At 47.8% G+C, this 24,819-nt stretch overlaps 1 protein-coding gene across 4 annotated transcripts in view; it reads right to left on the reverse strand.

Annotated features, from left to right (window-relative positions):
• The window catches only part of A4GALT (alpha 1,4-galactosyltransferase (P1PK blood group)), a 30,974-nt gene extending 8,999 nt beyond the window's left edge, over positions 1-21,975 (reverse strand). For 3 of the 4 annotated variants that reach the window (XM_064516480.1, XM_064516470.1, XM_064516453.1), the window contains exons 1-2: positions 21,862-21,975; positions 64-9,300 (exon numbers count right to left, since the gene is read on the reverse strand). In XM_064516480.1, the coding sequence (XP_064372550.1) occupies positions 8,173-9,267 (1,095 nt within the window). In that variant the 5' untranslated portion in view covers positions 9,268-9,300; positions 21,862-21,975 and the 3' untranslated portion in view covers positions 64-8,172. Of the gene's footprint in view, positions 1-63; positions 9,301-21,249; positions 21,566-21,861 lie in introns of those variants that run through there. The other variant, XM_064516460.1, reaches the window with a different exon arrangement.
• Positions 21,976-24,819: the final 2,844 nt, after the last annotated feature.

Genomic DNA, 24,819 nt, shown 5'->3' on the forward strand with positions numbered 1-24,819 from the left:
GCCGCGTCCACTGAGAGGACCTGGGTGATGCAGCAGTCCTGTCAGCATGATTAAGGAACTCACCTGGCCAAAATGGTTAACCTCGCCAAGATGCATTCGTTGTGCTCACGCGCTTCTGACAGGAAGCTTTTTATCAAGAAATACGCCCACGGACAGTGCTCTCCAGGATTCTGTCAATTGTACAATAAAATACAAATAGATTTTTGGAAGTGTTTTTGTAGAAAAAATACTGGAGGCTAAGAGAAGAAAGATCCGAGTCTAGAAACCACAGAGCTGTTCTGCCACATTCACCACTGGGACGCATGCAGGTATGTGCTGCTGTGACTCCTAAAAGGGTTGCCGGTATGTGCACTCCTCTTGGGAGAAGAGCTGCCCTGCAAATGCAGTGGAATTTCTATGTAGTGAAGAAATGGAAAGCACAGAGTAATGACAGAGAAAACTAATTCAGACATAAAACAGAAGATCATACCATTGCTGACTGAATCATTTTTCCCTATCCAGACCATGGCAAGTTACTGTATAGAGGTGTCAAGATTCCAGTATGCAACTGGAATCCAGGCTGAAATGAGAGTTAAAGAAATGCATGACAAGCAGTACATTTGAGCACCCTGTATCTTTCCTTAACCTGGTCTTTCAAAGCCTAATCCTAACATTTGATGGAAATGCGTCTACAGAAGAACCCCTCTAAAATCAAGCAAATACATAAGGCTAAGAAAAAGTTCACAATGTCAAACTGCACTCTTGACAGAGACAACACAGCGAGGTCTCAGAAATCAAATACAAATGCAGGAGTAAATGAATTAGTCATAAAATTTACAATTCCAGCTGGGAGGAAAAGATTTGGTGTAAATTAAATTCAGGCTCTATCACTATGGGCTGCCCGTTCTTTTATTATTTTATTATCTAATAATAAGAGGCAAATAAACCACAGGAAAATATTTCCTAATCACTGACAGTCTGCCAACTGTTTTACATCAGCTGCAGTCTGGACAAATGGTATTCTGCAGCCAAAATGCATTCTCAGATGTCACAGCAACACTCGTTATTCAGGGGTTATCAGGTGTGCAATTTAGGTAACGACACACCTACTTCCAGAGAGAATGACACAAGGCAGCTTTGGAGGCGGGTGCAGATGACAAGAACTGCCTGGTTAAGGAGAGTTCAAGCCTGCTTCCCATCCCTCTTCCCTTGCCAAGTCCTCACTTCTATTTCATCTGGTAGATGGTGCTGGCTAATCCATGTGTCACTGCCAAGAGTGTCTGGGACTTGCTCAGCTCTGCCAGTGGGATTGTCTAATGACGTGAAAGACAAGGATGATGAGCAATTCCCCCTGCACCCTACCCTTACCTCCTCTGTTTCTCCTCCAAAGGGGAAGGGGGAGTTTTTTAACAAGTCAGGAAAAACAACCAAAAAAAGTAATTTCAGACATGCTCCCAGCACTAGCATTAGCTACTCTACTCTAGCCTCCCCTCAAATTGAAGGAAAGCAGTATCAGCACATCCTGACCCACCAGGGAGGCCCGAAAGCACACACGCATAATGAGGCAGAAGCAGCAGGGAGGATTGTGGCATTTTTCCCAGCTCCCTCTGCTCCCTCTCTGAATCCAAAGGGAGATGGACCATCTTCATGTCCCAGAACAGAGAGCTTCAGGAAACACAAAAACCTTTACTGTGTAACCCAAGAGAAAGGGAAATAGGTTGAAAACCCAGCCAGCACTGCCCATCAGCCATCCACCTCTGGTGACTGGAACTGAGTCAGAAACCAAACTCTCCACCTAGCCAGAAAATGAGCCGTAGCCTCCCTTGGTAGGTTTCTAAATGCAGCAGCATGGACTCATTGCTCTCCATGGGCACTGGCGCTTTCGGGACAGAGAGGCAGCCAGTACGGAAAGCAATATCCCTGGATTCCCAGAACATTTTCTTCTCCTGCAGAAAAACGCCAACACATACTGTGGGTGTTACAGACAGAAAAAGTACCCTGTTTTACACACCCGTTTCTCTCCCCCTCCACATTATATCCTGATGAACGCTGCAAGTCATTTTTAGCTTAGTAAACCGTAGAAGAGAAAGCAGGCCTGAGGGGACAGGACCTCTGCTGTAGAGAAGGCAGAAAAGCACAGCTCTGATCTAACAGTGAGCAAGCCTCAAGGCTACGCACATATTTTTACTAAGAGGAGCTTTTAATATAGTCACACTTCTAGATATTTAGAAATAAAATTCCATTGTTATAGGATATAAAAGAACGTTTTAGAGCCAGTGCATTTCTGTTACAGAACATATACAGGAAGTTTAGCTCTACGTTTCTCTGAAAACACAAGTCCCACTGCACAGAAACTGCAAATATTACTTACCTTTTTTTTGCTTCTGAGATGCTTGGCTGAACAGGATTTTGAAGAGGTTTCTATCTCTGAGAGTGCCTATATGTTTGTGCTCTTGCACTTCCTTTTTCTGAAAAGGTGAAAGGTGGCAGTCTGAACAGATGGAGAAAATAAGCTTATCAAAGAGGATGTGACATCGTATGCGCATCTAATATGGTGGCTGATACATGCATTGTGCAGCTATGGTGTGAATCAAACTGAAAAACTCATCTAATTACAAATAGAGTAGAATAGAGGGAAGTGAAGTGAAGCGAAGTGAAGTGAAGCGAAGCAAAGAGAGAAGAGAAGAGAAAAGAGAAGAGAAGAGATGAGACGAGGCAAGGCAGGACCAGATGAGACGAGACAAGAAAGGGAGTCTACTATTGATAAGCTTTATATTGTGGCAGGAAACCAGTTGCTGTCTTCTTTTCTACTCCTTTGCTAAGAATTTCCAGTGCTCACCCTGTCCAGGAGGCTGTCATGAGAACTGAGCTGGCAGTTTCATAGAACTCCTTACTCTCACGCCAAGACCCCAGTCCTGAATACTCCTTTGAACACAGGCTTCTTCTGACCAATTACACACCTACTTGGGAATCCTCCCTCTTATGTCAGATACTTCACTGAATGACTTCTCCAAATTCAGGTGGCCCTTATTTAGTTAAAGAGTACCTCCTTGTCCCTGTACTTGCTGGCTCCCTGATATTCTTGAGCCATGTTGACTCATTCACAAAATACCACCTTTATGCATACATCCACCAGGTTTAGGGTTTACTACAGTTTCTACTCAGCTGCCCGCAACAAATCTCAGGCCTACTGGTCTGTAGCTTCCCAGACCCACTGTTGTCCACCAGGACCCCAGGGCCTTCTCTGCTCTTGAGCTGGTCATCCTCCAGCATGTATTGGTGCATGGTGTTAGTCCTCCTCACATGTGGGACTTTGCGTTTCCCTTTGCTGAACTTTATGAGATTCCTGTCATCCCATTTCTCCAGTCTATTGAGGGGCCTCTGAGTGGTGGCACAACCGTTCTCAATTTTGCATCATTTGCAAGCTTGCTGAGGGTGCACTCTGTCCCATCATCCAGGTCATTAATGAAGATGGTAAACAGTATTGACTCCATTACTGACCCCTGGGGGACACCACTGGCCTCCACTGGACTTTGTGCTGCTGATCACAATCCTTTGAGCCCAGAAGTTCTGTCAGTTTTCAGTTCACCTCACTGTGCATGTATCTAGTCTACATTTCATCAGCTTGTCTATGAAGATGTTACGTGAGACAGTGTCAAAGGTCTTGATAAAGCTGAGATAAACGACATCCACTGCTCTCTCCTCATCCACTTGGCTGGTCATTTCCTCATAGACGGCTATCAGGTTGATCAAGCATGACGTCCCCTTCATAAAGCCATGCTGACTACTCCCAATCACCTTCTTGTCCTTAGTATGTTTGGAAATGGCTTCCAGGAGGATTTGCTACATTACCTTCCCAGGGATCAAGGTGAGGCTGACCAACCTGTAATTCGCTGGATCTTCCTTCTTGTCCATCTTGAAGATCAGCAAGATAGTGGTGACATTTGCTTCCTTCCACCTCCCCTGATCTCCATGACCTTTAAAGCTAAAAACGAGTGGCCTCCCAATGACATCAGCCAGCTCCCTCAGCACTCGTGCATCCCATCAGGTCCCATCATTTGTCTGTTCATTCAGTCCTGACATCTGTTCCATGGACACTGTGATGTGCAAGGGATCATGGCATGCATTTGTAGCAAACAGGGATTACAGTGTAACAAAGCATCCCCAAATTCCTCCCATCTGTAACCAGATACAGAAATTCATTTTGGTTCTGCTTCAGACTGGTCTGTGAACACCCTTCTTAATCCAGCATCTTCTACTGAACTGCTGCCACTCTGGCAGACTTCCCATTCCTTCCATGTTTGGGAAAAAGAAGAAAAATGTTAGTAGCTTTACCTTTTGGAAATTTGTTAGTAGGTTTTTGAAACTTTTTCAAATTATTTTTCCCAACAGCCTTATAGTGCTTTTATATTAAACTTGCCAGATTTTACAAGTCTGCCTAATTTTCCCCTGGACACAGTTTCCACTTTGTGAAGGGTATTTTCTTGCTTCTTGTACACCTACCAACATTTGGTCTTTTCCAGGAGACCAGGTCCAGGATGACATTATTGATCCTTCCTTACTCCTCTTCTGTGGCACTGTCCTACTCTGTGTCTCCAACCCAACTCCCAGCTTCTCTCCTTGCCGTACTGCACACCTGGGCCCCAGCTCACCTTCATGAGCTCAAGGGCACAGGAGACAGGGCAAGAAACAGCTAGCACCTTCTCACCACTTCCCACCGCCCTTGACTTCACGTCAGCAATGAAGAGAGCACAGGCAGTTAGTAGTTGTATAAACAGTTTAATATTTGTACACCTCCAGGGGAAGCTAGCTCTTGACTTAAGGGGTCACAAGAAAACTCCTCTGTACACCAAAGCCCACTGGTCCTTTCACAGACTCTCAAAATGCTCCTCTGGCCTCCAGGGCTTTTAGATAAAGCTATGAAGGGTGGAAGAAAAGATAGCAGCAGCAACAGTTTTCCACTTTTAGGTCTACAAGAGCACAGGCACTGTCATTACTCAGGGAAGCTCTAGTCCATCACCAGGGAAAAAGCAACACAATCACTCTTGGAGTTTTCCTATTCCACAACATCCAAATCTTCTGAGCAAGTCCAGAGTGGCTTACTTCAGATAGACTACTGCTTGTGACGGATGGGATGATACCTGGTTGGACTAGGAACCAGAACTATGCTTTCCCCTGCACCATCCCCCAAGTCTCAAAGATCACACGGTAGCCAGGGTCCCCAAAGCCGTCCTTCCACATGTGCTTATGTCAAACTCACCCCAAGTTCTTTCCACACTGCTAATTTTAGAGTCACTTGAGGATACAACTTGACAACACTTTTCTGCATAATAACTAACAGATTGTTCAGAGCTGCCACCAACGCCTCGCAGAACAAAATGGAACATTTGGTAGAAAGAAGAAATAGTAAAAACAGCATTTATTTTTCTCTCACAAGGCAAAGGGAAAAAGGCCACAGGCTGCTTTGGTTCAATCCTCTCCTTATCAAACCTCTGAACATTGATTCTCCAGGAAAAAAACAAATAAAAACAAAAAGAAACCACTACACATATGCGAAAAGGCACTTTCTTAGAATAAGCAGTGGTATATCAAGCCAGATATTCATTGCAGTGGGTCCCAAACACTTCTGTAATCAGTTCATGGTATTGCCACAGTAAAGTTTCCTGTTACTTTGCCTTTACAATTAGCAGCCGTTACTTTACTATCCCTGGTACGGGTTCCTAGCTTGCCAAGAGTTCTGTTGTTTAGCCCGCATGAGTCCCAAAACAGAACAAACCAGCAGTAAGACACACCATTGACCACACACCAGGTCAGGGCTGACAGTTTTGCAGCTGCTTCTAAAGAAAGCAGTCGAAAAAACAGAGAGTAGCAACAGTAAACTAGACAGTGAAAACAGTGTCCATTTTTACCACTTAGTGTGGTAAAGCACACTTAGATGGTCAGGAAGATGTGCTGTTTGCCCACAAAGTCCTCATTCTTAAAGATGCTCAGTGTTGGGAGAGCTGCAGATACTCAAGATCCTAAGTATCTCCAGGATGCAGCATAAAGCAGGGCAGGACTGAGAGGAAGCACTACATATGTGCACGTATGTGGTGCAGGCAAGCGGGTGGGTGGGTGGGGAGTGGTTCCCAGCACCTTCCCCATTCCAGGGTAGGTGCTTGTGCACCAAGTGCATGCCCTGCACAACTTACAGGTGGATAACTTTCAATCAAAGCAACATCGGCCTTCAGTCAACAGCAGACAGCTCAATTTAACAAAAAATCCAAAAGGTGCAAGCGCTCCTCAGCACCCACAGCCTTTTCCCCTGGGGGACAGGGAACTGTTTTCTAAAAGGGACAGGCAATCTGGCTTTCTTGTTTTTGTCATCTAAGAAGAGGCAAATAAACCTGAGACACAAAGAGAGATTATGTCCTTGCATGCACAGTTGTCTACTTTTTTTGCCCGTCGGCTTGGCTAAGCTGAGCAAACCTCACATTGCTTATGTCTGATGGGAAGCAGAACAGAGGGGGAAACAAGTCTGAGAAAACTGCAGTCCTAGAAATCATCTGAGTTGCCCTTGAAGGACTTGCAGGAAGCACCACTGAAAGAGCTCTCACTTCAGGATCAGATGACATTGGAGATCTGACCAATGCCTGGTCATCAAAGGGGCCATTGGACCATCTGACTGCTGTTCCTAGGGATACAAAGACTCACACACTAAAGGCGGAAAAGATTTTACAGTGAGATTATCATCTGTGAGCAGTGTAGCAGAGGGGATGGCTGATGCTCTGCTCATCCATGTCAACCCCATCACAGTGCCAAACTCATGTGCCTCAGCTATCCCCCTTGGATCATGGTGGGGTACAGATGTGCCAAGGCTGATGGTCTCTGCCTTACTCTTGCTTCTCACTGCTCTTTCTTCATCATTTTCAAACAGAGAAGTGTAAGAGCATCAATACGTCCCTTTGGGCACCAAAGGAAGGGACAGAGTTTCTCCCATGGATTGTCCAACAAACTCGCCTCTGTGGTGGGAACCCCCAAAGGCACAAGAGGACCGTAAGAGAGATGAATTAGCTTTCTCCATCACAGTTCAGGAATATAATTGAGGAAAAAGAATAAAGCTTTCCACTGCATTTCTCAAGAACTCCCAGGAGAGATTTGTACTCCTGGACAGTGAATTGCAGGAGTGCTCCAGGCTACTTGAAGAGGTCCTCCATAAACAACTCAGCTCCTGAACTTGAATTTAGATAGTACAGGTTCTCCACCAAGCTCTCTGTATCCTTGCAAATACTTGGAAATATCATCTCATCCCTCCAGGGTCAGTCCAAGTGCTGAAAGCTCTGGTGCAGCTTAGACACAGTTATGGGCATTTGGTCACACAGACAAACTCAATGTCAAAGATAGTTCAACTCTTCCTGTGTCAGGTTCAATGTAAGGTGTGATTCAGATGAGCTCTCCTGCTCATTGCAGGGTGTTAATTCACCACCACTATAAAATAAAACACTGCTGCCCATAAGCTCCTGCAAATTGATGAGCTGGCCAAATCCTCAAATTCTGATTCACTCCAAATTTCCAAGCAGGTCTTTACATTTACAATGCTAAACAGAGATTCCAGCATCCTGCACCCTGTTCAAACAGGGCACGAGGCACTTCCCTCCTCCAAGCAGTCTTCAGAAGGGAAGGGAACTGAAGAGAAAAAAAGAATTGCTTCAGTCACTTCTCCTTTCATTCTTCTCCATCTTCCTGCTCATCTTTCTCAGGCCACCTTCTCTAGCGTACCTTTAGCTCTCTCCTTAGCTCCTGTTCTCTGGTCTCCCACACCTTCACTGCTTTGAGGACTGCACTTGAGATGTCCTGAGAGTTGACACTGAGATGAGCATTTCTGCAAAGGCTCCTTCCAGGTTTACAGTCACAGAAAGGGGCTGACAGAGGCTGCCACAAGTGGTCCAGGCCTCACTGCCCTCTTGAGACCTCTCTATCTGACCAAGCAGAGCAGCAGAAAGGTCCTGCACAGAAACAAAATGTTGCCGCCAGGCAGTTAAAGTCAAGACAAAGAGCGGCACATGTCAGTTGAAACTATGGGCTCCACCTCTGCCCCGTGCAAATGGCTTTTATTCTCAATTCCCACTGCCTCTCTTCACCAGAAGGTTCATTTGTGCTGGAACAGCTTCAGGGCTGGGGCTCCAAGGTGATGTCCCTTAGCTGACCCTTGAGTCACTGCCGCCCAGCATCCTTCTTCATGATGTCGTACGTGGCAGGGCAGAAATGAGAATGTAGCTGAGCCAGCAAAGCCTTGGATGTGATCTCTAGCCTCGTCCCTTGGCTCTTCTTGTTCCATACATGCACTGCATAGGTGTTCTTGAAGAGCTGATGAAGCTCTGAGGAGCTGACCACTTCAAAGTACTTCTTCCAGTCCTGCCACCGGATGGGATAAAAAGCTTCCCGGGGCAGAGCACTCACCCCTTTGCAGCTCCTACTGCTCCTAAGACTCCTGATAGAGCACCACTTCTTGAAGACACGTGTTAGGAGCTGTGGGCCCTGATGCCCCCAGATCCAGCTGTTGTAGTTCTCCACAAAGTCCTGCATGCAAAGCTCGATGAACTTGTGCTTGGGTTTAAAGGACAAGAAGGCCCCATTCAGCACATACTTGGACTGGGTACCGAGTGCATTGGTGAGGTTCTTTAAGTTCTTAAGCACAATGAAGTCCGTGTCAAGGTAGATGCCACCAAATTTCCACATGATGGCAATTCTGCAGGCATCAGACAGGATGGGTAAGAAATAAGGCTCCCAGCGCTGCTGAGCCTGCAAATACCACTCTGCAAGGGGCGTCCCAGAGAAAAGCTCCTGCAAGTCCAGGGGCCGGATTTCCACATTGGGGAAGCAGCTCAGTAATGAGAAGCCCCAGTGGTTGGGTAGCGAGGCGTTTCTGTTTGCCAAGCCTTTCATGAGCACCACAACCCTTGTCCCAGGGTGTGTCCGAGCTGCCGATTCCACAGAGCACATGAACAGGTAGTTTGGGTTGGTTCGCTCTGAGGTCTCCACAAAAAACACGTCCCCCGGGGGAGGAGGGGGCCCACCAGCAGCGGCACGGGGGGGAGATGGCACAGAGTGAGCACAGTGGATCTCAACAGGCAAGCTGTACACCTGGCCCCTGCCCTTCGGGTCCTCCACGATTCTCCAGTACAACAGGATGGAGGCAAAGGACAAGAACTTAAAGACGATGATAAACAGGGCCCCAAGCCTGTGGTTCAGCATCACTCTGGTCAGTTTTAGCAGACAGCTGGGCATCCTGAGCATCCTCGCTCCCATCGGAGCCCGCTCTCCCAAGACAAGCGTTGTGATCTGAAGGGGAGGAAAGAAGAAAGAGACATTGACGCACCACTAGCCACAGTACAGGACTACGGCAGAGCCGCATGCTGAACTCTCCTCACTTCCCCTCATCCCAGCATGCTTCAGTCACCCCCTTTGGTCATTTCTAAAGCAGTCTCCTGGCTTCTCCGTCTTGCCACAAGGCCTGCAGGCCCTCGTCAGAAACCACAGCCCATGTTCAAATTGCTCTCCTTCAAACGCAAAGCAAGGACTAACCTCTCTTGTTTATCGCAAACCAGGAGTGACCCTCGGTTCCCTGGAGGAATGTATACTGTACTTGCCGCTTGTGAGCAAATACAGCGTTTGACAGACAAAAGGCAGGCCCTTTTGTTGGTGCACAACAATTAGTGGAAACAGCAAGAGAGACCTTATCTAACATCTTCTGTAAGTTCAGGTCTTCAGCAAGAGAGACCTTATCTAACATCTTCTGTAAGTTCAGGTCTTTCCGGTTCTATTTCACCTTCATCAGGCCATTATTTTCAAATAAAACATGTACAAGAATAATCCTGAAGACGAATTTGGATTCTTCTTTGTCCTCCTGTTTGCTGCCACACTAACAATCTTAGATCTTTGGCACCTGACAATGCTTGGAACAGCTTCTTTTGAGATGTTTGTGTCCCCAACGGGAGAACCACCCCAACGGGAGAACCACCCATCCTTCCCCAAAACTGAATATTCAGCTAAAACACCAGTGCTGCCATCTCTTCCTGTCAAGAGGCCTTAGCTCCTAGATTCACAGAATGGTACTTCTTTCCCTTCCATTTATTCCTCAATAGCTAATCTGTGTCCCATGTTTTGCTACAAAGCTCCACAACATGGTAGTGTTTACTATGTCACTTCACACTGCACCTCAGTTCTTGCCAGTGCTCTTAATAATATATTTAGGACTCTGTGCTTAAAATACTTAACACTTTCCTCCACTGAGAAAGCCTATTTTTCCTTTTTTCATCATTTAAAACCACACTTTGTGAAAGAGAATCAAACATGATTGTTACTGTACTGTACAGCAGTGCTTTGGTCTTTAAGAGACACATTCTCCCACTTGCCCACCCATGCCGCCCACAGAGCCAGCCTTCTCCAGCAGTGTGCTGAAGTAAGTGCAGGGGGACGCCTATATACCCTCTTGTCAGGCAGTCAAGCTGGGATTCGCAGTGCTATTTCTGCTTTTACAAGCCTAGTTTGAATGTTCTGGCCAGCCACCAAGTTTAGTTCCCTGAAGTCCAAAGCGTAGATTTACCATAAAGAGATATGTTGCAGCAGATGGAAGAGCAGAGCTGAATTTAGCTCCCAGAAAGTCCAACTGCTTTGTAACAGCCTGAAATAAGGTGCACCAGGCTCCTGCAATGCACAGCCTAATTGAAGGGAGCTGTGATCGATTCACCAACGCCTCCCTCAGAGCCTGGATAGTCTAAGTGGTGCTAGGCTTTCAATAATGAAAAACAGTAAAGTTTCACAAAGAACATACTCTCTAAAGAAAAAAGGATTGATATGAAATTGTCTGAGAGATGCAAAGCATTTTAATCTCTTCCTTGCCTTTACCTCTATTTCCCTTGTGGTAAAATTTTGCAGAATTTAAAAGAAATAAAATCAATATAATACAAAAGTAAAATTGGAAGAGTTTTATGAGGAAAAACTAAAAATGTACATAATGTAATAGAGAGCTACATTATGCCTGCTACAGAGAGCTACAGGTCAGCTTAATAGCAGAACAGAATTTTCCATTTTAGATTAATCATATTTCAGTGGGGAAAAGAAAACAAACCTCTTCTGAGGTTCATCTCTCAGTTTTTCCTCCATTAGAGCAGGAGCCTGTAATCCTGTGACCTTTCCACACATCTTCTGAACTCTGCCTGTGGGAAACGACACACCATCTGCCTGGTAGCATCAGGTACCGGAGTGGTTGGGACGGCAGTGAGCCGTCACACGTCACACGGCAGTGAGCTTCCCTCCTGCTCTGTACCGTTCGCTTTCCTTGGGATTGTCAAAGGGTGACACATTTCCTTTGCATGTTGTTGGAAGAAATGGCAAGATCCTGCCATCTCCTCTCCTGTTCTCTCTCTTTCCTATGATTCTACTTGTGCTTGTAAGGAAGAGGAGCAAGTGAGAGAGAGGGGGGGATTTTTCACCACATTACACCTGGAGCATTTGGGATAGTTACAGTTTGCACCAGCAAAGAGCTTGGGACTGGGGGAAGAGGCGGCTACCCAGCTCCCTCCTGCAGAAACAGCACTTCACTAGCAATAGTTATCCTCAGTCCTGCCCCACAAGGAAACGTTTACAGCCTGAATACAAGGGTCCGTAGGTAAGACTGCATCTGAACTTCAGCTTTTGCCCACACAGCTTTGCTGTTCAAGGATCGCAGCTCGTCCTACCTGCAACTGGCTGGTCCTGGCCCTTCTCCAGAAAGCTGTACTTTGTAAAATGCCACAGTGCGGGCACAGCGATACAGGGGTACGCCAGTTACCCAGCAGATTGTCTCCATGTGGGGTTTGCACTGTTTGGCTATGTCCTGGCTAAAACCAAATTTACATCAAAGCATAATGCGTGTACTGTAAAGGGCAGAACAGTCCTGACTTGGGGAATTCCAACTTTTTTATTACCAGTTACCATTATCTTTTAATTACTGATTTAGGTATTGAGGGGAAAAAAGACAAACAATTAAACAAACTCTTAGGGAAACACCCATCCTCCCCCTTCCCCAGGCTTAACACCTCTCCTCCCCCTTCCTAGTCTCAGCTGCCCTTGGGTTTGCCACATGTTACACGCTCCCATTTCCTTCGGTGAAGTGATGGGTGGCACAGGAGGTCAGGGTCAGTGAGCAGTGGTTTCTTTCTGCCACCACTTGCTTCTTACTCTTTTCTTCCACTGCTCCTTGCTTCTTACTGCTCCTTTACTCCAGCACGGGCTCCTCCACCGGCTGTGGGCCCTTCGGGGCTGTACCTGCTCCAGCGTGGGCTCCCCGCGGGCTGCAATCCCTCAGGGGTGTCCCTGCTCCAGCATGGGTCCTTCAGGGGTGTCCCCACCTTGGCGTGGGTGGCCCACAGCCACAGTTCCTCAGAGGCATACCTTCTGGTACTGAGCGCCTCCCGCCAAGAGCATGTCTCCAGCTGTGTCCCCAGCAACGTCCCTTCTCCGTGCCTCCCACCTCCTCTGCCCCCCCCCTTTTTTCCAAATGCGTCTCTTCACGTATCTCCTCATGTGTCTCCTTTTGTGTGTCCTCGCATATCTCCTCATGCCATTTTGTGTCTCCTGCCCCATGTCACTTCTTTGTGTCTCCTTTTTTATGCCTTCATGTGCATCCTCCCATGTCACCTCATTTGTACCCTTTCGTGTCTCCTCTCATACGTCTCCCTTTTGTGTCTTCTGTCTCCCTAGCAGATACCACTCTTTCTAAAATATGTTTGAGCAGAAGCACCATGCGCTCCTTTGACGGGCTAAAGTTTCGGCAGGCGATGGGTTGCTTTCATCCATTTCAGACCTGGCTGGAAGCGGCAGTTCACGGCTTCCTCCTGCACAGGGCACTTCTGCAGCACCCCGCTGCTGGAACCCTACCGCCGAAGCCCAGTACAGCACACCTTGTAATGCTCAAATACGGACCAGTCCCTTGCTTTATCGTTTCTCTTTCTACACGGGAGAAATACGCTAATAATGCATTTTGGATTATCAGCTGTTGAACAGTCCTTCACTACCTGGTGCAAACAAAACCAGTCGTATTTTAAAACAAGTTAGGTGGTCAAGTTTACTGATCCCCTGAGAGGCTCTTTACCCGTGTATTTGTTTCTGGTTGCGGTAACATCTGCTTCCAGATGCTCCCTGTTCAATGGAAATTCTTTAAACAATAGAGAAAATGAGAGACTGTAAGTGATACATTGTCATTTACATACTTGCAATGCAAAGGACTGTCTGTCAGTTTACTGATGGCTTCATTTTACAGAGAATTCATTTAATAATTTGCTCCAGCCTGTCATCAGAATACTCTAAATATATCCTTAGCACATGCCAGCTCAATATCTGACCCTCTAGCAGGCAAGCAGGAGAGTAAGGACACCTTCCAGCTCTACCATCCCATTTGTACACCCTTCACTGGAGAGCAAGGTTTTGTGTTGCAGCTAAACCAAACTAAGGAGAAATTTCCACCAAAACAGGAATTAATTCAGGAATCTAAGGCAGAAAATCCACCCTATGAAGTAAAAACAAAGTCTTCATGCTAGTTGAGCCTCTGGAGAACAGATCAACTGTAACATAAATCTTTGGACAACTGAAGGATTTAGGTGTTTAGGAAAGAACACTATTGCACTCCAAACACCTCTCCCTTACGAGTAGTGGGGAAATACCCATGTCTCATTTTGTCTTCCATTCGAGATGCTCAGCAGCTGAACAGAAGAGAAATGTCCTGGGCAGTAAATAGATGCAGCAGCTCACAACAGCTATTCCAGCAACAACAGTGAAGCATCAGGGAAATAGCAGGCTCCTCCCAGAGCACTGCAAGCACCTTTAGCGCTAGAGTAAAAGCTCGTTTTCTTCCTATTGTGTCTGCTGGTATCTGGCACATGTGCAGCTATGGGATGCCTGATGGTGATGTCCCATCTAGTAATTCCCATGGATAAAACAAAGCAAGGGGAAATTACCATAAGCAAAGACATGATTGCCATCGCAATGGAAATATGCATGTGCATTTGCTTAAAATTCACTTATGCTTTGAGTTCAGAGGTGTTTTGTGACTAAAGAACAAAGACAATTTTAATAAGTTCTGAGCAAAGGAGTTTCCTGACCTAGTCAGAAAGAGGGGCTTTAAGACTTTACCGGGGCAATGCGAGATGACCTGGCAGCTAGCAGTTTCCACAGCAGCTAGAGTCAAGAGCGAGGTCCTCCTTCACAGAAACCAGACTCCACTTACCCATAGGGCTGGGGACAGATCTGTTGAGTTTGTTTACCATGCCTGGGACTTTTAAAAGTTGGGACTGTGCATTTTTGACTGAAATCAACTCATTTGTGGCTGGTATTGTTATGAAAGTGTGCAGACACGAGGGAATCAACTTGTCTGTTATTTTACAATACCTTTAGTACTATACTTTCTCTGCAGGATGGTGTGCTGCATCACAGCATCAGCCACAACATCCACTCTACAGAGTGTACCTCACGTGCTGCTGGGGCCCTCCTCCATTTTCAGCCACGATGCTTAGTTAAGGATGGCTGAAACAAAACACTGCTCGCTGAGCGAGGCATGGTGAATGCCAGTCGAGTGCTTCCATAAAGCTAGCAGGGCTGCAACTCGCTGAAGGTGATAAAGCAGAAGTCTAACACATTTCTAGACAGGTCAGGTGAAGTGCCTTTACCCCCAAAAGCAGCTGGAAACAGAAGTCACAAGAGTAAAGCCTTAAAACCTCAAACTACTATCAAAAGAGAATTGTCAAGGTAAGCCTTTAAGTAACATTTGGTGCCCCTAAACACATCAAGCTTGAATCTGGAGCTAAGGGAATTTAGAATAGCCATTGGGTTTGATTCACCACACTTTTGTGTTAAGGCAACCTTAAGAATAATGAAAAGGAGCCGCTGAAGGGTTATGTAAATCAGGTACCAGGCACTATACTTCAGAGCAGCTACAGAAATACATTTCCTTCCTTTCATATGCGAAGGAAAATTAAGGCTCACAAAGCTTTCATCAAAAACAAAATAAGAAAAAAAATCGGACACATGGTCTGTGTGCAGCGTCAAAGCAATGTCGTTCAATCCAAGGGCCATAACTCTGCTCTGCACTGTCCTTCCAGCTAATAATAATGCCTTTGCTGTTTAAAATTTAGCACATTTGCCAAGAACAGACAACTCTGTGAACTTTATGCTGCAGAGAGTTATAGTCAAGCCCAGCCTCTACAAATACACTGGGATAAGGCGGCCTACAGTGCAAAGGGGGCCTACGGCCTCATGTTTGCAGCTGTAGTTAGTTCCTGCCCCCATGTTAGTCCCTGCCGCCTTGCGTGCTGCAAAAGCAAACATGTATGAAGTCATTCACACGATCACGGCCTAACAGGAAAACATGCTGGCCTTTGAAAAGCAGACATCAGATAGTGTAGATAACCTATTTAAAATGCCTTTTCTTTTTAAATCAATTAAATCTAAGTCAAAGTTTCTTGGCGGTTAAGGCTCCCTCACCACTAGTACTGCGCATACAAAACAGCAAGAGATAACCAATGCATTTGGTTCTGTTTGCTTTTGCATACTTCAGGAGAATGTGCTATTGGTACTGAGCTCACATCCATCCGCCCAATGCGTGTCTGGATCATACTAAACCTCCTTGAATATATTGCTTTCAAAATACAATTGGAATTTTGCCTGGAAAATGGGAATGCATTACAGAAGAGAGCTTCCCATACCCTACCTTTTAATCTGCTTCCTCAAGAAATGTAGCTCAATGCTATTCATTCTGCGCACAGCCTTCGCATAGAGAATTTGGTTACTAGAGGAAGAGATCCTGATATTGATCGTGACTGGCCTGACTGCCTGGTCAGATGAATACAGGGTTGAAGGGGAATCAGTCATTGCTGCCTTGTGGTTTCCCTAAAGCCCTTCAGGGCTCTTCCCCTCTCCTGGTGCGAGCAGCACCTCTGCGGTGCAGCCACCAAGGTGCCGGACATGGGATGTGGGACACGGGATGAAGGGAGGAAGGGCCTTCTGGTGGATACGTTCTCCTTGTCCCCAAAAGCCTTCATTGCTCAGGGAGACCTGAGGCCTGGGTCACCCAAAAGGCCTGAGGGAGATTAATTGTTTTCTTGCCTTTATGAAAAGTTGTCGTTTGCCTGTAGACTGCTTACTGAACTGTTAGAGCCTGTGCGTCCTTGCAAGGATCTCGAGTCGTCTTGAGTACGTCTTAGGGAAGCTTCATAAATATGAGTAAGGCACTAAAGCCTGGAGTCTTTCTGAGATTCCTATCCCTATTTTGAGAACAGGTAAATGAAGCTTTTAGATTTACTCGCATGTGACAGGTGCAACAACAGAACATACTAAGAAGTCCCCAGTTCTAAGTATTGCAAAACTGGCCAGCACTTTGAGCTGTGAAGTCTAACAGATCAAATACCAATGAGCTATAACTGGTCCTCAGCTTCAAAAATGCCTGTGGTGATTTGAAGCACACCCCTCACTTTTAAACCTCCATTCTCCCTCCTGTCGGTGGCCTTATCCCCTCCTTTAACCCGGTGCATCCTCCTCCGCCTTGCTCGCTCCACACCTCCCCACACCCCGTCGAGCCCAGCCATGGCGATTGCTTCAGGAACCGAGCTGGGCAGAGCAGGGATCGCTGGCCCAGGCCCCTGTCTGGCCCCGGGGACCGCAGGTCCCTGCAGCTCCCTGACCCGCTGTTTGGGGCTAACGCCACATCACGTCAGGTGCTGGGCCTCGCTGTGCCGACCAGAGGTCCCTGGGCGGGTGGCATGGCGAAGGATGTCCTGCTGGCGGGCGCACTGGGCAGCGCAGAGCGTGGCGTCGTGAGGAAAGACGTAGCGTCACTGCATGACGCAAAGGGTAGTAGGAGGAATTATGGAGCCAGCTGGATAGAGAGGGACTTTCACAATCAGGAACCCAGTGACAATGTGTAACCAGAACTGTATCTCTCCTTCCCCCAAAATAGTATCTCGAGTGTCTTATTCAGCCCTTTGTCAGGAAAAGTTTCTTAACACTTTTTGTAGAGCTTAGTGTCATCTTTAACTGAAAGGAGTGGGGTTTATACCTGGTAGCTTTTGGCTTTCAGGAAACCGACCATACAAACCCTTGTCAATAGTTTGAATAAAAGGCGATATAGAATTTGGCTGGGGAAAGCTGCTGGAAAATACAAATAGACAAAAGGGACAGATGCTAGCAGTAGACCTGCTAGCAAACTGATACAGCTCTTTGCCACCAACAGCTTTCAATTCAGTTTCATATTACTGCATGTTTGTACAAAGCCATGCACACTCATTGTATAAGTAATGGGGCTGGAAACAGTGTATAAAACTTAAGTCTAAACAGTATTTTAACCCTCACAGCTCATGAAAATGCTGGACTGAGGCTAGAGAAGCAGCAGCTTTTTGGAAGGACACGCACATATTAGCAGACTGAGATAGCAGCAAGTCAGAGCAAAGTTTGGTCAGAGAGAAAGTGGGCAAACCCCGTTAAATCACCAATATCACTGCTGCCTAAGATCTCATGCAAGGGTTGCAGAGTAGATCTTGCCTCACAGAAAGAGGCCACTTAAAACGCTGTCCTCTTGTGCAGCGAGGTCTGTCTCCTGAAAGTGGGCATCCAGGCAGCATTAACGAGTGAAGAGATACAGTGCACTTCAAAGTATGTTAATGATTAAACACTTCAAGTCTATTAGATATAGTGGTTTTTCCTTCCACCAGTTTGGATGACAGTGTCTTTCTCTCTTTTTGTTCGTAAAATCCAAAGATATGCTAGAGACGAAAGATCATCCAACGGCAGATCTACCCAGAGGTTCAGGGGATTTCTATTTGCTGCTCTGTAATAGGATTTTTATTGGACAAGGAACAGGTCACTTCAAACTGAAGTGTAAAAGCTCACCTCCAATTTGAAATCATTTTAAAGTCCAAATATCTTCAAGGATTTGCAAGGTTTTGCTTCTCTGTCTCTAATACAACCTTCCTCCTGTGAATATGGAAGAAGCACTTTCCTATCCGACAGAGGCACTGCAAGGATGAATGTATTCAAGACTGGGAGGTATTCCCACCTGTGCAAGATACAGGTGTGAGGTTTTGGGCAATTATATTGGAAAGAGTTGGGAAAAAAAACATACAGTGTGTGTATTTTCTGTTTTATCAAAAAAAAAAAAAAAAAAAAAAAAAAAAAAAAAAGGAATAGTGACATGATTGTACTTAATCCCTTGCTCCCAGAAGAAAAATTCTTAATGCTATAATCTGAAGTTTCACCAGGCCGCATTCGAGTTGCTGGGCAGTGACCAGCCCTGGCTTAAGATAATTGTAAAAGCCAGTAGAGACATGCAAAGAAGTCAGTTGCTAACATAACACTTGTTTCCAAGTGAAACCACCATCCAGAATAAGATTTGTGAATCTGTTGTGGAATTTGAGTGACCCAGCAAAATAGGGCTGGGTTTTTTTTTTTAAGTCTTTGCACAGGCGTGCTTTTGGAAAAAAAGCAACCTCAGATGAGAGCACAGAAAGAGATCTCAATGCCAGAAGACACACTACAAAGTTTTAACAAACATGGAAAGGGCAACCCTGAGGGAGCTAAAAGATAGTACAGCTAGGCTCATCCAATGGGGAGCTGCCAGAAAAGGAAACAGGAGTGTTCCCAATCTCTCCTACCATCATGTACTGGAGCTTGATCCAAGCCGTAAGAATGCTGATGGCAAGACTTACTAAACACCATACACTACTAATCTGGTCTTACTTCTATATATGGAATATGCACATCTATGTGGTTTCGGTTTTATAAGGCAACTGTGACCCGTGGATAGTGATTTGTCTCTATACTAAATGCAACAAAAATAAGATGGAAATATAATTACTCATAAGTACTTCTTGCCAGATTAAAGTATTATTTGATGACACAGCAATACTGAACCAATGGCTAGGTGTTGCTAAAGTATGCAGTCCCGCTCTCTTCCTTCTCAGGCTCATCCTTGACACGCCTCTGACCCTGCAGTGAACTGCCCAGAGGGCTAAACCTCCAAAAAGCTCATGCTGCTCAAGGCTTTGATTTCCTTACTGATTTAGCTCCCAGAACTTGTTTTGCTCTACTGCAGAGTGAGACAAGGACAAGGGTTGCCACGAGGAGAGCAGAAAGAACATGCAGCCAGGAAACAGCACTCTTTTAGTGGCACCTAACTCCATTCAATGGTAGCACCAAATTGCACACCAAGGCTTTCACAGTCCATGACCACTGGACTTGGCCCGATGATATCCCTGAGGGTGAAAAGCTTCAGTAGAGCCGCTGCCTAATGGACCCAGCCAAAGCCTTGAGAGCCCGTGCAAATCCTGGGAGAAGGGAAACATGGGTCATAGCCACCAGCAGCTACCTGAACCACATACCTAAAACTGGCTCATGACAGGTAGATTATTATTAGCCCACATCAGACCGTCAGGCCTTCGAGGATGACTGCAATGTCTCTGTTGTCAGATGAGGGGGCGTGAGAACAAGAAAAGGGCCTTCAGGTATGGCTTTCCAGACACTGCTGCCTCATACAGAGTTTGAGCCTTGAGACTCTGCTTACAGTTTTGTCTTGCAGGTCGCTTCACCATTCGAAGAGAGGGTTTCTTTCCCCATCAGTGCTTGGGCTCACAACCCTTAGCAAGTTCAACCAAAAGGCTGAAATATCAACCAGACTGAGTATCTCATGACAGCAGACATCCTCCCAAGCCTTTGATTTCAAAGCTGCACCCTTTCTTCACTGGTACTAGCCAAGAAAGAGAGGGCAAAATCAGGACTTTGCATTCAATTTTGACAACTGACTTGAGATAGCGTTAAACCCCAACTAAGGTTTCGACGTACCAGACCTTCTGCTTGTGAAGAGCAGGGCTGTCTCCAAATGCAGGTGGACTCTCCACTGTACCTATTACAACATCCAGCCCAGAACACACCTTTTTGTCTGTGGGGGATCTTAACCAAGTGTCCCACTGGCCTCGTGAGAACCTGTGTCAGGCTCCACCCATCCGCGCCAAAGTCTTCTAGAAACCATTACAGGATTAAGTAATCACATCCCTTAACTTGGAGGATGTTAAAAAAGGTCATCTGATAAATGTTCTTCATTTGCAGACACTGAATATTCCCCTCGGGTCCTTTCATTTGGAAACAAGCTCTGTTCAAGATGTACAGCTTTCATGTTTGCTCTCATTAGATTACTACCCATCTCTCTAGTCTTTCAGTTCGCAGCTAGAAGTCTCATTTTAGTTTTCCTATTATTTTAACATTATCCTTAACAATCCACAGGACAATGGCATTGAAGCCAACATCAGTAAAACCACAATGATCCACTTCAAAAACAAATGACTAGCAACCACTTTCAGTGCGGATTTCTTCCTGTATCACAGAAAAAGTATTTTCTATAAAGCATCTTCTATCCAAACACAGGCACCCTGCTCCAGTCACTCTCCCATTACAATTTATTCTTGCTCTCTCATTGCTAAGCTAGTAATAGATCACAAATGAACTTCACTCATAAATACACTATGGAAGACTATCATTTTATCTGCTTCAGAGCAAAAATTACGAGTGCTTACCTACCACTTCCTAGACACACTGCTTCTACTTCATGCAGAGGTTTCACAGGAAACCTCTGCCCTTAGCACGGTCTCGCTACCCATGCAAGTGCAAAACCTCTCCTAGAGAAGAGAGAAGCATCCCAAATGTTTTTCCTGGTATTTACTGAGAACAACCAACACATATGCACATTATAAAACCATTGGGGCTCTAGCTGAAGGTCGAGGGGGTGCAGTTAAGATTGGGAAACATCTAAACTACTGTGAGCAGTCTCTCGTATTGGGAAACAACATGTTGATTTGATAGGGATAGTTCATTCCTAGTGGGAGCTTCCAGACTCACCTTCTCTCACCAATGTTAGAAATTCTATATTACTACAGTTACAATGTATTAAAACATTACAAAATGTTTCCTTATACTTGTGCTGGGCCAGGCAATGCTGCTGGTCTACTGCAAGTCTCCATCCTTCTTCCTCAGGCTTCAAACCTTATCTCTGCTCAAACTCTTACGTTTTTTCAAGGCACCTCTGCCTGGGAACATGACAGCTGATTGCACTCTCCACAGTCACTGATTCTGCTGTGTTTCCACTCTCGCAGCCAAGCCAGCCCCCCGTGGCTCCCAGTGCCGCAAGCAGAGAGGAGTTCCATGTTTCTCCATCCCGTCTGACCCTTTTCTCCTCTTCCTCCCACCACGCTGCTGCCGTTCACCTGGACTCACAGTTTCAGTGTTCGACTCGTCCTTCTCAAGTTGCCTCCAGCCTTTTGCCGCTCTGCAGAATACGCAGGCACGGTACGTGCAGCTCCCTTCCCACGCGCACGGCTACTGCGTTCGTCCGCACCTTTGTCGTCTCCCTTCCGAAACTGCTACCTACGCTGCGCACGGAAAAAGCTAACAAGCCATTCAAGAGAAGCCTCCCCTACTGAAACCTTGGCCAGCGCTTTGTCACCGCCGGAAGGGAGACCTCCTCGTCTGCGTGGACCGGTACGGCCTGTTACCTCCAGATCTGGAAGAGCTCACCGAGTCAGCTCAGCGCCGGCGCGGGGTCCCTCCTGACCCCGGCCCCGCAGCCGCCTCGCCTGGACCTGGCCGCGCTCCCCGCTGCCAGAGCCGTGCGGAGCCGCGCTTCCGAGGGCCGCGCGGCTCTGACCCGCGCCCGAGGGCGGCCCGCGGGCCGGCTGGCGCCTGAGCCCGCGCTGGAGGGGGAAGCGCTGTGCTCGCGGAGAAGTTTGCCGTGGAAAAACAGACATTTCCCGGCGAGGCGCCCCGAGCACGCCCGACCCCGGCAAGCCCCCGCCGCCCCCCGCGCTGCGCCCCCCGCGCCCGGCTCACCTCGGCGGGCAGCGGCCGCCGCTCCGCGCCCGCGGAGCAGCCCGGCGGCGGCGGCGGCGCTCCCTCCGCTCTGCCCGGGCATCACCGGCGGCCCCTCCCCGGCGGGGAAGCCGCCCTCGGGCGGGCCCCGGGCCGCCCCTCCCGGCGGCCCCGCCGCGGGCGGCAGCGGGGGCGGCCCCGCGGAGCCGGGCGGGGGACGCCGGGCTGCGCGCTGCGGGGCGAGGCGGCCGCGCGGACCGCGGCGAGGGGGTGGCGAGCCGCGAGGTCGTGAAACTCCCTAATTTTCCCGTTTTTCCTCTTTTGTTGCGCTTCCTTTTGTTTTTTTCTGTTTTGCTGCTTTGAAGCAGCCTGCCGCGGAGCTGCTCGCCCACCGAGCAGCGAGGAATTTTCAGAGCCAGCCTAGCGCAGGAGGAGGTGTTACCTAAATTACCCCTGGCAAATGATTATCTAACCAGCTCCAACGCACATCGGTGAGGTTGGACGGTAATTAGGAATAGATGGGGCAGAGGTGACCCTGCCTGGAGCAGGGGCAGGATGGAAGCCCTGCAGAGGTGTCTTCCAGCCTCATGTTTTGCGGTTGTGCGATACTACACGTTGCTCATGTGCTACAGAACAATGTACCCATGAAAAACATCAGCGCAAAAGAAAGGGGAATTTTGATATTGGTTTTAAACAAAAACATGTTTTCCTCATAGTGAAGTAATCTGAAACCACTTTTCCCCCCCCCCCAGAAATAACGTTAACTGTTTTTTTATAAGAACCGGCCATGATTTAATTTGAAGTTGAAATAGATTTCAAGGTACTTAAGCCTCCCACTGAGCAGAACTTAGATGACTGAGAGAGAGCAGCCTCTGAAGGAGCCCACACTCACCCTCGTTTGAGCAAGGGCTCGGACCAGCGGACCTCCTGAGGCCCCTTCCCACCTCAGCTTTTCAGTGCCTCTCGGACTGAGCTCCACGGGGCAGAAGCAGCCCGTGGCGCTGAGCACAAGGAGTCAGTCCTGAACGTAGCCACCGGGTGAGAGCTCATGTTGGGCTGGTGGCAGTGCCCTGGCTTCAGCATACCGGAGGGCAAAATGGGACTGCAAGCCTGGGCCTCTGGTACTCGGGGTGAAACATTAGTGCTACGTTAGTGGAAGCTGGCAGGAAGAGTGCAGTGTCTGCAGCACTGCTTTACGCGGATGCTGTGTGGGGACGGCAGCTAGGAAAGAGGACCTAGAAGCCTCGAGGTTTCTCCAGAAGAGAGACTGGTACCAGCGTTTAGGTCTCTTGGGGCTACTGGAGCAGGAATACTAAAGTCTGAGTCTGGACGCTGAACTGGGATCTCAGACATGGAGACGTGTTGTCTGAAAAGCTGACTTGGGATCACGCTGGCTGCGCCACACGCCCATCTGAGCCATTTTGTGATTAGTCCCTGAACTGTCACTTCACAGCTCTGCCTGCACCAGCACTACTTTAGATTTGCCTTCAAGTGCTGATTTGCAAGCACCGCAGCTGCCCATGCACTCAAAGGGGGGCAACGACCTGGCGAGTATCCAAGCGATGCTATCGCTGCTCACAAATCAGAGCCTGGATATGCCGGGCCTGAGAGTGCCTATCGAGGCTGCTGGAGGCGCTTTAACTACCCATGACCGCTGCACAGAGCATGGCACTGTGCTAATAGTCCTCCCAAGCGCATCCCAGAGCCAGGGCACAATCACTGGGATGGGAAAAACCACCGTGAGCTAATTTCGCAGCTGCAAATCACCTGAGTAAACAACACCCCTTTTTAAGTGCTTTCAGCCCAGGTTTGATTTTACAGCTAATTTCCTACCTCATCTTGTCAGCCCATTAGGTGGCATTGGTTTAAACTGGGAGATGAAAGCCACTGGGGAGCATTGCTGTGAAACCGCAGTTGGCTTCGTTCTCATCCCTACTTCGAAACGAGTGCGCCGGCTGCAGGCCCCGGCCTCGGGGTGGGAAGGTCCGCGCGTTAGCCGCTGAACCGCTGTGGCTGGAAAGAGCTCCCCGAAAAACCACTGTTGCAAAATGGGTGCTGCCGCTGCCTGGGCCCCCTGGCACATGAAGGAAATGGTGGCTTAGCGAAGGCGGGGAGGGAGCCAGGTGTGGCGCCACCGGCGTTCGGTGATTAGATTGTGGCGCCCGGTGTCGGCACCGAGGTGGAGGAGGGAAGGTTACGGGGATGGAGAAAGCACAAGGGCTGCCTGGACCTCAGCAAGGGAAGGGAAGCCCACGATCTCCAAAGACCCGGGAGCAAGAGGGAACTGCTGAGCAACGGGGCTGTTAATAGTGTCCATCTCAGATATTATACACACCTTGCAATACCTCTACCTTGACAGACAGAGAGTAGCCGCAATGTTGTCGGAGTCGAAAGGGCCAAGCTGGGAATGGTAACTGGGAATAACCAAGCACACAGTTTTGGCCTCGGTGTAACGGTGTTTGGTCCCTGAGGGTTTCCTCCTATACGTGCGAGGCGACGTTCAGTGCGACGTCTGCCCCGACTCCCCGTCCGGCAGCCCCTCGCTGGGGCTATGGCCGTGGGCAGCTCACCCGGCAGGGCTGCAAACGGCAGCTTGGCCCCGGGGCTGAAAAATGCCGGCATCCGCTCCCCTTCCTCCTGCTTTGCAACTTGGCTTCCCTCCCAGTGTCTCTTTTTGCTTTGTTTTTAAGCAAACCGGGAGAATCCCCCTTTCTCCAGAACATCAAACCAAGCCTCTTTCACCATCTGGCCACCCACACTTGTCCCGCGGTCTCCTAACAGGAGCTAGCTTGCAAGATTAAGCCCCTTAGAGCACCAGCCCTTTTTGTGCTATAGCGTCAACAGGATTGTACTCCTGATCAACCAAAACGAGGTAGAAACCGGGGCGCGTTCCCCCTGCCAGATTTTCTTCATCGAGTTTCTATGAGAGGAAAGGAGAAAAAAAATGGTTTTGCTAGCAGACACTTGCCCCTTGCAATG

The sequence above is a fragment of the Dromaius novaehollandiae genome, chromosome 1, assembly GCF_036370855.1.
Source record: "Dromaius novaehollandiae isolate bDroNov1 chromosome 1, bDroNov1.hap1, whole genome shotgun sequence".
Lineage (NCBI taxonomy): Eukaryota > Metazoa > Chordata > Aves > Casuariiformes > Dromaiidae > Dromaius > Dromaius novaehollandiae.